Source organism: Pelodiscus sinensis, chromosome 2 (assembly GCF_052426305.1).
Source record: "Pelodiscus sinensis isolate ZL-2025 chromosome 2, ASM5242630v1, whole genome shotgun sequence".
Taxonomy (NCBI): domain Eukaryota; kingdom Metazoa; phylum Chordata; order Testudines; family Trionychidae; genus Pelodiscus; species Pelodiscus sinensis.
The window spans coordinates 196,912,923-196,925,694 of record NC_143053.1 but is presented as its reverse complement, the minus strand read 5'-3'; the positions used below and the strand labels follow the sequence as shown (position 1 = coordinate 196,925,694).

General features: G+C 40.4%; 1 protein-coding gene across 8 annotated transcripts in view; it reads right to left on the bottom strand.

Annotated features, from left to right (window-relative positions):
* ANKRD28 (ankyrin repeat domain 28) overlaps nt 1–12,772 on the bottom strand; it is a 243,318-nt gene that overhangs the window by 41,221 nt on the left and 189,325 nt on the right. For all 8 annotated transcript variants that reach the window (XM_075922126.2, XM_075922123.2, XM_075922124.2 and 5 more), the window contains 4 exons: nt 12,258–12,340; nt 6,347–6,410; nt 3,232–3,300; nt 166–306 (listed from right to left, as the gene is read on the bottom strand). In XM_075922126.2, the coding sequence (XP_075778241.2) occupies nt 166–306; nt 3,232–3,300; nt 6,347–6,410; nt 12,258–12,340 (357 nt within the window). The remainder of the gene's footprint in view (nt 1–165; nt 307–3,231; nt 3,301–6,346; nt 6,411–12,257; nt 12,341–12,772) is intronic.

The window sequence follows — 12,772 nt, the reverse complement described above, 5'->3', positions numbered from 1 at the left end:
GTTTTGACCAAAGTATTTCTTATATTACGAATGGCCCAACAATCACATTCCATTTAGTCATCTTTAAAGAAATATAAAAATTACATTTAGCATATGTGATTACAGAAAGTACACAAAGCACAGCGCTCAGAAGTCTCACACTGTCATACGAAACATGACACTTACTTGCCATCTGTGTCTGATGCAGCTGCATAGTGCAATGGTGTACAACCCCTCTCATCAAGGTCATTCACACTAGCTCCAGATCCCACAAGGGCAAACAGGCACTGGTAATTACAATTGGCAGCAGCATAATGAAGTGGTGTTCTTTAGTATAATTTTAAATACAAGAGATAGACATACAACAGATTAATGAAAAAATGTAAAATAAAGTCAATTTTTAAAAATGTTTATATTATTGGCTGAATAATTCATTTTCAACACGTAAATATTACATGGCTCAGAAAAATATAATTTAAAATATAATAGCAATCAAAGGTACATATTTGTCAGCCAATACATGGACATGGACACAATATATGCGTGTGATAAGATGTGTATGTATATGCACAGGAAAATGAAAGAATTACTGAACCATTCAAACAACTGAATTTTAGGCTATTCACTGACAAAACATGAACAAATCTAATCATCCCTAGTGCAAAGCCAACAAGGATGACCAGAACAAAATTTAACTGTCCATTTGTGGTGAAATTTAACCCTTCCTGCAGAAAGTCTAAAATAGTTCCGTGTGGAATTCTCAGGAGGGTTTTGAGGACAGAACTGAAGTCTAATGTGTCTATTTGTTTATCCTATCTTAACGTGCCAAAAATGCATTTGATTTTAAAAAAAACTTGAAATATGATTTTCATGTGAAAATATAATGCTGATTAATTATTCACCCTTGGGGGAAACCTCTTACAAAACATATATAGTATATAAACAGTTTTGTAAAGTCAATAACTTAGGGTACAATTTTCAAAAGCACCTAAGTGACTGAATCGGCTAACGGCACGTTTATACTGCCCCATAATTGAGACAGAAGGATTGAGAATAGCAGCAAGCTCCACAGTTCCCCATACGGACAAGAATTTCAAGGTTCTAAGTTTGCACTTATATAGTCTTCTACAAAGAGCAGCAACTCTGGATCTTAAAGTTCATGCCTCCAGTATCCACATGGGGGAAAATACAAAGCAGCACTTGCAAAGGAAGTGCACATCACTACTTTTCAGACCAAATTTCAGGGCAGTTTAGACATGCCCTCAGTTTCATTTTCAAAAATGACTTAGTAGCTTTGAAAGTTTTGCTCTACACCATGGCTTTTTAAAGTTACTACTCTACTCTGTTCTTTTATTTTCTCTCTACCATTTATCCCTTACCCTACAGATCTTTTCTTCATTTCTCAATAATAAATAAGGACTCAACTAATCTAATTCCTGGTCCAAATATAATCAGCAGACCAACAAAAAATTAAGTGCCACTTGCACAAGAAAAGCCACTAAAATTAACTTTTTTATCCTTAGCCAAAGGTGCAAATAGGACTTCAAAATCATACATGATTAACAGTCAGATACCTCTGCAAGAGTCCTACACTTGTCAATCAACCAAGGACTGAGGGATCTATGCTATGAAGAATATTTTAAACCACTGATGCTATGAAGAATATTTTAAAATTATAAATTTTTGCCTCTAGTTTTTTTAAGCACCTCTCTTCTTGTCTGTCTTTCCGAATGTAATCTCTTTATTGGTCTTCAATTAGTCTTTTGCATAAGATGGACAAGATCAAGGAAGAGGTAGAAAGGATATCAGTGCACGGGATGAGAATTAATTACTTGAGGTTCGCGGATGATATAGTTATCGTGGAAGATGAAGAGAAGCTAGCGAGAATGGTGCAGGTGCTAACTGAGGAATGGAAGCGGTATGGACTGATTATGAATATCGATAAAACGAATACAATGCTATTTGGAGATAAGGAAATAGGAAGATCAGTGTAGATGGGATCAAACTAGAGAATGTAGAGAAGTTAACGTATTTGGGTAGCAACATGACGTATGAACTGTAAGAAGGAAATAGCAACTAGAATAGCGAAAGCAAGAGTGAGTTTGAAGGCGATGGGTAAGATCTGGAAAAGTAAAGCAATTAGCTTAGGAACGAAGCTGAGCATCTTGAAAACGTGTGAATTTAGCAGCATGTTGTACGGATGAGAGACATGGATAACGAAAGATTTGAAAAGAAGGATATTGGCGTTAAAGAAAGACCCTGAGAATAGGATTGATGCAGAAGGTCACCAATGAGGAATTATATAGGAAGAAACAGCTGCAAGAGAATCTACTGCAGATACAATGGAAGTTACAGCTATTCGGGCATATCTGCAGAATGAACAACAAGCAAAAAGTTAAGACCCTAGTATTCGGCATAATGGATGGTCTGAATAGGAGAGGCAGACTCCACAGAGAAAAGATTGATGATATAGTAGATTGGTGTGGAGCTAGTCTACAGAAACTAAGCCACTCTGCACTGGACAGGGAAAGATGGAAGGAAATAGTGAGAGGGGCATCGGACACCAATAGGCATTGAGCCCATGGTGGTTGATGATGTTGACAAGTACTAATCACGCTGTCTGCATTTAAATAACAATTTGGGGCTAGAAATAACAGCTGGTTACTTGAAGAAAGTCCAGAGAGGAAGTAAGAGAGAGAAAGCTATATGAAGGAGTAATAAATAACGGTGCTAGTAAACAGGAAAGTTATTGTAAAAGAATTTAGATTTTATATTAAAAATACAGAAGACTGAAAAATGTTCTGAAGTGGCAAAGTGAACAGCTGATGAAGAGCATTTATAACCTCGATAGGTGGGCTAATGACGAGATGCCAGTAAATCCACAGGCTGAGTGTCACTTCCCCATCAGAATTCAACTGACACTGAAAACATCTTTAATAAGATTACAACATCAAGTGGGATAAATTTGACAATTTAAAAGAAAAAACAAATACACAGAAACCACCATCTAACAGAATGTAAAAAAATCAAACATCTTGTGACTTTTTATAATTATAAACTTGCAATAAGATATTAAGACTAAATTGATTGTAGCACATGTATGGGGCCCCATCAATGTATTATGAATAAAATCATTCCAAAAGCAATATATTGTGATAGAATACTGGCTCCTTCACACAGAAATATTGTGCAACTTATGTGCATGTTTCAATAAAATTCTAAAAACCACAAACTTAGAATGTCATGTCCTACCTCCCAAATTTGTCCTTTTTGTTGAAATCTGCACCAGTGTTGAGCAGAAGATTTAGGCACTCCAAATTCCTATTAAATTAATGCAATATTGATTGCAAATTAAATTATGTTCAAGCATACAGTGCCCTTTCTAAAATATCAGAACTGCTGCACAGTCATTTATCATTAGGGCCCTATAAAATTCATGGCCATGAAAAATGCGTCATGGAATATGAAATCTGGTCTCCCCTCATGAAATCTGGTCTTTTATGTGTTTTTACCCTATTCAGATTTCATGAGGCCAGCATTACTCAAACTGGGAGTCCTGACTCAAAAGGAAGTTGCAGGTGAGTTGTAATAATATTTGGGGGGGGGGGATAATTTTGGTATTGCCACTCTTACTTCCGTGTTGCCTTCAGAGCAAGGCAGCTGGAGAGTGGTGGCTACTGACTGATGGCCCAGCTTTGCAGACAGCAGCACAGAAGTAAAAGTGACAATACCATTACGCCATTCTTACTTCTGCACTCCTGCTTGGTGGTAGCTCTTTGCCTTCAGAGCTGTACTCCCAGCCAGCAGCCAATCCTTTCTAGCTGTGCAGCTCTGAAGACAGCATTGCTGCCAGCAGCAGCAAGGAGGAAAGGGTAGCAGTACTGTAAGCTCTCCTACAATAAACTTGCAACTGCCCCACAGCTCCTTTTAGAGTCAGGATCCCTACAATTACAACACTGAAATTTCAGATTTAAATAAATGAAACCATGAAATTTACAATTTAAAAAATCCTATGACTCTGAAAATGGCCAAAATGGACCATGAATTTGTTAGGACCCTATTTATCATACGATACTACAATGAATCAAACTATATTTTACATGTAAAACACCACCAGAAACAGACTTTGACAACTTTAAAAAAATATTAAGGACCATAAACTGACCTTGGTCCAAATGTGGGAATTTTCCTGTTTATGTAGCATGCCTTTTGAAATCAACAAAAGCATTATCCTGAAGTAGTACATGCATTTCTAATTTGATGGAAACTTAACAGAAAATATTATGCATGCTAAGGGGTTTTTGCCAACATACAATCTGTGGCAAGTTTTACTGATAAATGTTTTGTTTACTTGTTTTAAAGCCAATTAGTAAATGCCATGAAAAACACCATTTTAAAAAAGCTATTTATTGCAATAGCTGGAAATATTGTTCAGAGAAACAGGAAAAGTACTAAGATTATCATATGATGCCTAAAAGTAAGGATAACAATGAGATCACATCACAAGCGAGTAATTTTTATTCCAAGGATAGTATTTTATACTAGTAAATAGAGCCCTACGTGAAATAAAAAAGGTGCATCCACATCTGATCTACAATCTACAGTAATGATCTGGGGCAATAATTTACTGGGCTTTAGATATAAAATTTGGATCTGCATCCTCCCACAATCCATAAGAAAGGTCCATGGATGTCCGCACCCACAGATATAAAGCAGATACCCTACAATCTGCAGGGCTCTACCAGTAAACAAAACAAAACTAGAGTATTATTGGGTTTATTGTCTCTCGATATAAACAAGTTTTTCCCGCCAGGCGACAGAATGATGTCATCATGCTCTCAGGCCGCAAAAGTGAAAGCGGCCAGAGAGAGGGGGGTTGGCAAGCGTACCAAGCACAGGGTGCAGCCCGCTAGTATTACTTTGCGGCATTGGCCATATGATTTCTTGAAAGCTGTGTGCACTTGAGCATGTACAATATACTGCCCAATTTTTCTAGGCAATATTGAATAGCTACTCTGTACACTAATTTCATTCTGCTCCTTCCAGTGCTTGTGCATATGCTTGGATTTATTTTTTTTATTGGCCTCTGAAAGTCAACGGATTTAATATTGTGCTTTAGTCACATGTATGAAGTGTCTGCAGTTTCACGGCCTATGTTTATATGCACGTCTTAAGAAGCCCAATGAGACAAAGCTCATTTCACACAGTGGGTCCTGCACTTCTGGGTAGCTGTAAATTGAAATATTCTCTTTCCCCATTTGAGGAAAACAGGAACTCTTGGTCTAATTGCTCGCTTCAGTGGCTCAGTACAGCTCTCAGTCTAACTCCTTTACTTTAGGGGCAAGCCAGAGTCTAATTGAGCCACTCTCATCATTAGCATAGCAGAGGGAAAAGGGAAGATAAAAATCTTTACCTCCATGTCCAGAAAGGCCACTAGAGACAGACTAGGTCTCTTATCTCAGTCTTTCCCCCTCTATTAGGAGTTTACCTTTCTTGCGCTTCTGGGGCTCAAAGAGACTGTAACCTAAGCAATCTATCCATAAGCACTGTTTATCAACATTTCTTTGCTTCTGGTTAACTAAACTCCCCAATTTGGGCACTGTATGCAAAATTTAGTTTGACAATCCGATGTGCTGGGATATGCTAAACATACAGGTTTCCTATGCTCTTACTGTCTGTGTGTACATTCATGCTATCTTCTGCTTTTCTCACATTGATGAAAATAGATAAAACATTTTTCTTAGCGAATAATCAAAAATAAAGTTACCATCCCGCATTCGATGAAAAAAGTCATCTAATCTCTCCAAGTGTTTATAAACATAATCAGAACATACTACACATACCCACAGAAGAAAGGTTGTAACCAGCTCATATATAATTGTGCATGGGAAAAGGCAGCAGGGAACCCTCCCCCAACTATGCACAGCCTATTTCAAAAGGCTTCCCAGAATTACTGCTCTGATGTCTCACTGTGAAAAAATTGGTGGAAAGCGAAATAAGTGAAGAAAGCAGGTGGAACCATATCCCTTCCTTTTACCATGTGTCTCCCAGGTGCTCCTAACATTCAGCTCTGGTAAGTAATAATCCTAAATAACCATATGTACTTTCTAAAGGCAGTAAAACATGCAAGTGAAATTAATCCATTCTGAGCCAATCCTGGATCTGAGATAATACTGATTATTTTGGTCATTACAATCAAAGACCGATGACTGAGTAGAAGTTACAGTTTACATTTTTTTAAGGCTTGTAGAAAGAAACCCACCTCTAAATTATATTCTTACAAAGCTCTTTGGGAAACAAAAAGGAGGAAAATGCTGTCAGAATCAGCGAATTAATAAAAAAATAAAATGAAGGCAGAGCTACCTACCCTCCAGCTGCAGCTGCATGAAGGCAGGTCCTGCCAAAATCATCTGGGGTATCTATATCAAAACCTACAAAAATAAGTTAGTATTTTATGAAACTATATATTTGATCTAGCTCTTTCAACAAATTGCCCATCAGTAATTAAGCTGTAATGCCATGAAATAAGTTTGTTATTTACAAGAGTAAATGTTGAAACAAAAATATATTCCATCTGAAATACAGCCATGTTGTTTGCAGTATTTCAAAAAACATGTATCTGTTAAAAAAGACAAAGGTAACATTTTGTCTAATGTCTCTAAGGCTAAAAACAATTTCTGATAGGAGTATCCTTGTTTATACCTTTTGTTAAAAATATCAGCATTTTTATATCTGATACTGAAACTTTTACGGAAAAATGCAATAGTAACATTTAAAGTATAAGCTAGTACAACTCACCTTAACATTCAGTGTTCTGCATACCAATCTTTTAAAGGAAAGGGAGGATTATTAAATCCAGAAACTACCACATTATTTTATCCTACAGTTTAGTTCTCTATTCCCAGGCAAAGAAGTTTGTTAAGAAGGAGTGAAGGTTGTAAACACCAGTTATTAAAAGGAAAAAGCCCTTTAGAGAATGGGGTAGTTTTCACACACACAAAAAAAAGGTTACAGGAATCCTGGAAATTTAAGTGTTATTAAATATTAAATTTGAACTCAAATATTTGAAAGTAGGGAGATGGACAAGCAAGTCACCAAGAACCTTACCTCTATTCCTATATCACTGCTGTTAGAAATAACTAAGAGACTTCTAATCCTTAAAACATACAACTTTACTTGTGAATTGATGAATGATCATCTAACTTGTCTACCTTACTTATGTGGATAGGTTGGTTTTAGCTCACTACGGCAAACACCTCTTATTTTCTTTACGTTTCTATGCAGTTAATGAAAAGAAAAAGGAGGGTGAGGGGAGAAGAGACCCAGCCAAAGAGTCAAAAAGAAGTGCTTTCTACATTATTTCAAGCATGCTACACTGAGTGGGAATATGGGATTTAAAGAGGTAATTCCTGAATGATAATGATAATATAGTAGAGGAACAGAGTGGGAATCTCCCACAACACAATCTTAGAGGGCTCACCTGAAGTAGGAAAGGTACATAATTAGTTGGCATATGCTATAGCAATTTAGGGGCTTCTTTAATGTAAGCTAATGAACTGGGACTGGCGCCATAAAAATCAGTACAAGTCCAGACTTAATCATTATTTAAAATTCAAGTCTTAGTTCAAAACAACTTCCAAGTTACAGATTGAACCTCTCTAATCCGGCACCCCCTTGGGTCCTAACTAGTGCTGAACCAGAGAATTTGCCAGACTACGGGAGGTCAATATTGCCTATCAGCATTACCAACATGTTCACTGCTTACTAGGCTCATAGAAGAGAGTTAGGCATAAATTAGAGCTAAATAACAGTACAGAATAGTGAGAGCCAGGACTGGTGGTTGTAAAACTTTATGGGGCTGTGGGAAATTTGGCCACATCCTTGTTAAGTGGACATCTGGTGAACTAAAATCATGCTGGACCACAGATTTTACCAGAGCAGAGAGTGCCGGAGCAAAGAGGTTCAACCTGTATATTTATAGCTGTAGTTTTAAGTTTCCCTTTCAAGTAACTGACAAATGTTTACAACCATAATTCCAGTTTTTCCTACCTGGGATGGAAGGGATTTTTTTGGTTTGTTTTTTTCAGTGACCAGAATTAGCGAACTACACAAGGATGAATTTCAGTTCTCCCCATATTTTCCCCCACACTATGCTTCTTCTTACATGTCCCATCTTCATTTCCTCTCCCATGGAGAGGGCACATAAAACTAATCAGTGATTTGATTTGAGAAGTGGCCCTTAGACTATTAATATGGGCTGCCTCTTCACTGCCCCTATTTGGCATTCTTCCTCCAATTAACACTCTAGGAGGCTTCAAAGTACAAAGTATTTCTCAGTTCTGCTCACCCACTGAACAATCCATCACCTCACACTAATGCCTTACCTGACACCACTATCTCCATAATGGTCATCATATAGGGACAAGAGGCTTTGCAAAGGTTTGTATCACTCTGGTGATACAATTTAGATTCCAGAGGGGTTCTTAATATATGAATAAACTAATTTAAACCCCACCCCAAAATAATACACTAGTCAAAGATAACAGTCTTCACCAACATGAACTTATTAAAAGAAGCTTCTAGCATATGGGTGTCCAATCTTCTCCAACTGAGTGCTGCATATATACTTTTTAAATGTTCAAACAACCATGACTGATGCTTTAGATCAGTGGTCCTCAACCTTTTTGTGGCCAATAGCACATTCATATTTTCAGAAGAGAGTGGTGGGTGCCAATTTTTCAAGGCTTATTTTCTATTTGTACATTAAAGAATACAAAAAAAATCATATTTAATATATGAATCCTAAGATAAAAAGGTAATTTTACATGTAAAAGGTATTAATTAAATTATTCAGCAATTACTCTTTCACCTTACCATGTGAATTTGCTATTTTCATATTAAATATGAATTGGGTAAATCTGATAGAAACTTAATTTAGTTGGATAATTTTTATGTTAATTATGTTGTAATTGTTAAACCAAATTCTGCATTAATAAAAAGAGGGGGGATGTCCAAATGTTGATGAGCAAAAAAAGCACCCTTCCCCCCCCCCCAAAAATCATGGCACCTTTAAATCTCACACTCCCCATCCCCACCATGTCTCCTCCCTTTGCTCCATCAGCTCCCCTGGTGCCTGCTGCCCCCCAACCTCTAACCCTCCTCTGCTGTCCTGACTTCTGCCCTTCTCACTGCCCTCAGCCTTCCTGAGACCTGCCCCCCTCCACCAGCCCTTCTCTCCCCCCTGTGCCCACTCCTCCAGTAGCCCTACTCTGATCATGTGAGCTACCCCTCCTCATCCCCTCTCCTAATACCTCCCTCTACACACCTGCCCTGCCTCTCTCCTCTGGTGCTAGTCCCTCCCCTGCAGGTGTCTGCCCTTCTGTTTCACCCCCAGAATCCCCTGGCACCTGCACCCTCCCTTACCCCTGCACCCTCCTGGTGCCACTCCCTTTGCCCTCTTTTTCCCTGATGCCCACCCCCTCACCGCCCTCTGCCCCCATTCCCCTCCTTCCCGTGCCCTCACACATGACTTGCTCCATCCCCACCTTCCTTGTGCCCATCCCTTCTTTCAAGCCTTCTCCCAGCACCTCCCCACTCTAGCCCCAATGCCCTTATCCTCTCCTTTCTCAGCATCACCCTGTCCCTGCTCTCACTGACACCTCCCCTCCTGCCCTTTTTCTCATTGTCTCCACTTGCCTCCCTCCCCCGGCATTTGTATCTCCTCCACCCTGTCCCTTGGTGCCTTCCCCTTTCTTCTCCTGACCTGCCCCCCCCCACCCATCAGCACAAGCCCCTTCCTCTCCCACCCTTTCCCCCTATTCTTCCCCTCCCCTCCCTTCTGCCTTCCAGTTTACAGGGCTGGAGTCTGCTGCGATCGGGCCCCAAAAGTCCCTGCAGCCTGGGCTCCAGACCAGGTGCTGGAGTTGGGCCGCTTGGCGTTCACAGCCCCGGCCCATCACAGCACTACCGCCCCGCCTGGTGCGCTCACTGCCGTCCTGCCTCTAGCCAGGCTCTGCTCCCCAACACCCCACTAGGCGCACATCCTCCTCTTTCCCCGAGCCACAGCTGGCCGTTTTAAAAAACAGCGCCGCAACGCCACACCGACGTGGCACCACCCCCTCCGGTGCGCCGCAAGTGACTTCAGCCCCGGTGCAGCCGTGGCTCCACCCGGGTTGACAGCACATGCTCGCGTGTCTCTCAGCCATGCCCGTTTTACCTTCCCCGGCCGGGGTCAGCTTGCCAGCCTCCTTGTCGGAGTCCCTCGGCCCGGTGGGGTCTTCTGGCAGGGCTGTAAGTGCCAGCAGCGCCCTTACTGGCTCCGGTGCAGGAGTGCGGAGCCCGGTGGCTCTGTTGTGTCGAGCCATTCCACCCCTGCATTAGGGTATGCCTAATTCACAGTTGGCGGGCGCACATAAATGCCCCCGTGGGTGCCATGGCGCCCGCGGGCACCGCGTTGGGGACCACGGCTTTAGATCATCTGCACTGATCCACACCCCTTTATGCAACTAACACACAAAGAATGGAAATTAACTGCAAGTCCTCTGATGGAGATTTGGCATGGGAAAGTCTTCTATTAGGGATGTAATAGTGTAGTCAATTAACCGATTTACCAATAGGCAAAAGCTTATAGATTAATACTACAGACTACATGAATTTCTCTTCCCCCTTGCCAGTCAATTCTTTTTAGCAGGCTAGACAGCAGCCTGGCTCAGTCCTGGCTCATGCTGGGTCCGGGACTTACCCCTGCTGCAGCTCTGCATTTAAAGTGTATTAGGAGCAGGGTGGGCAGGCAGCCCGGCTCAGTTTCAGCTTGTGCCAGGTCCCGTGAGGAGAGCTGGTTTTTAAACTGGCTCCCCTCATGGTCCAGCTCTTGCCTGGTCTCCGCATCAGAGGCAGCAGTACAGAGTGGTAGGGGACTCCTCCAGAGTGGGGCCAGAGTGCACTGTGCCAGCCCCGCCTCTTTAGATTAGACTAGTTGACTAACCGATAAGAATTTATGAGGCTTCGACTATTCAGTTAAGCAATATTTAACATCCCTATCTCCTATAGGTGTGTATCTAGTACATTGCTGCATCGTGACAAAAAGGGGAAGTGGCTGGAGCATTCTGAGCTGTGTCTATCCCCAAGCTGGCATATCGTCCTAATGGACAGTTGTGAACGGGAACAAATTACAGCAAGATTCTCTAACGTGCTGGAGAAGAGAATTAATAAGCCTAAATGGTAGTTCCTCAGCTTCTCTTTCCTTGGGTTTCTCTACTTCCCTGTGAGGAGGAGGGGAGCACAGCCCTTTCTTTAACTAATCACTCTTCTAGGCTCAAGACAGAAACGGTCAAGCTCCCCTTCTGAGCTTCCTGGAATTTCCATTTTTCAACTGGGAAGCAGACTATGGAGCAGTCTAAGTAAGTATATCTTCCTTTCCTTGCCTTGCAGTAGGTACTCAGCATAATCTGTTTAGCATAATCCCAGCTCTTTGCAGAGCTGATCCTAGAGCCACGGGAAGCCATACCCTGTACAGTTTCTTCGTAGCGAGGGAACTGATTAAATACCTCCATCTGAAAATTGCTGTGTGCTGCTCAGGGAACGTTTTTTAATTCATAATCAAATACAAATGTACTTCTTAATGTACTTGCCCTCAAGGCCTGCAGGTTAGAGCCTTAAGGACCACAGGTTGGACACAACTATTCTAGGCTAAATTGTACTGAAATCATGACAACTAGGAGTTCAAGGGGCAAGTGAAGAAGATATTAAAGTGAAATAACCTCATGTTTTAAACCATTATAGTTCCTAAACTACTTGCCGAGTTTGTCTCAAACCCCTCTCCCCCAAAATATGTGCAAAAGATCACACTTCTGAAATTTCAAGCATGTTGCTTCAATTTTGGCAAAGTTCCACAAGTTTTCATATTTAGGCTTACCACAGAAAGCTTGATCCATCTTTAGCCATGTGCAACCCACACACCTACTGGGTGTGGTTCCACTGTCCCATGCAGTGGGACCACTTACAGAAGGAAATAAGAATAAATGAGCTCTACAGCCATAGGTGAGAGCCAGCTGGCTTTATAGCTCAAGATGTAGAGGCTCATTCTCTAAGCTCCAGAGGTCCCAAGTGAGAGTTATACAAGCAAGGTAGCTCAAACTAGTTAGTATAATCTTTAGCTATACATTTCTATTATTTCTATGTACTATCAGAAAAGGACTTAAATGCTGTGAAATATAACTGCAAGCACTAAAGGGTTAATGTATATGTAGTAACCATTACATATTTTAAGAATATCCTACCTGATGAAAGAAGCTTTCTGCAACAGTCTGAAAATCCACTTAGTGCTGCCAAATGGAGAGGAAACATCCCATATACACCTCTCCTAAGATACATCATAATTAGACATCTCATTACAATAAAAAAATCAAAATTGCATGCCAAATTGCACATATATAGGTTTCACCAACAAAATCTAATTAGAACAATTAGATTTGAGGAAATCTCAAACGGTAAGAAGCTTACTTTCAATCAAAACATAATGCAGTCATTCAGAGGGACAATCAAAACATCAAGTTTTGGCTTGTATATTTCTACTGTTATATTGAAGAAAAAGTACAAGCTGGCAGTACAATTTACTTTTTCTTTTCTGATTTTTGTTCAAACTCCAGTGAGATACATGATTAAAATAAGATTCAGTATCTTCAAAGAATATGACTGAATAAATATGCAAAATCAGATTACAAATGTAAAGAACTAAGAAAAAATGTGAAACAATGTACTACTCCAGCTTTCTAATTATTGCATTTTTAAACAA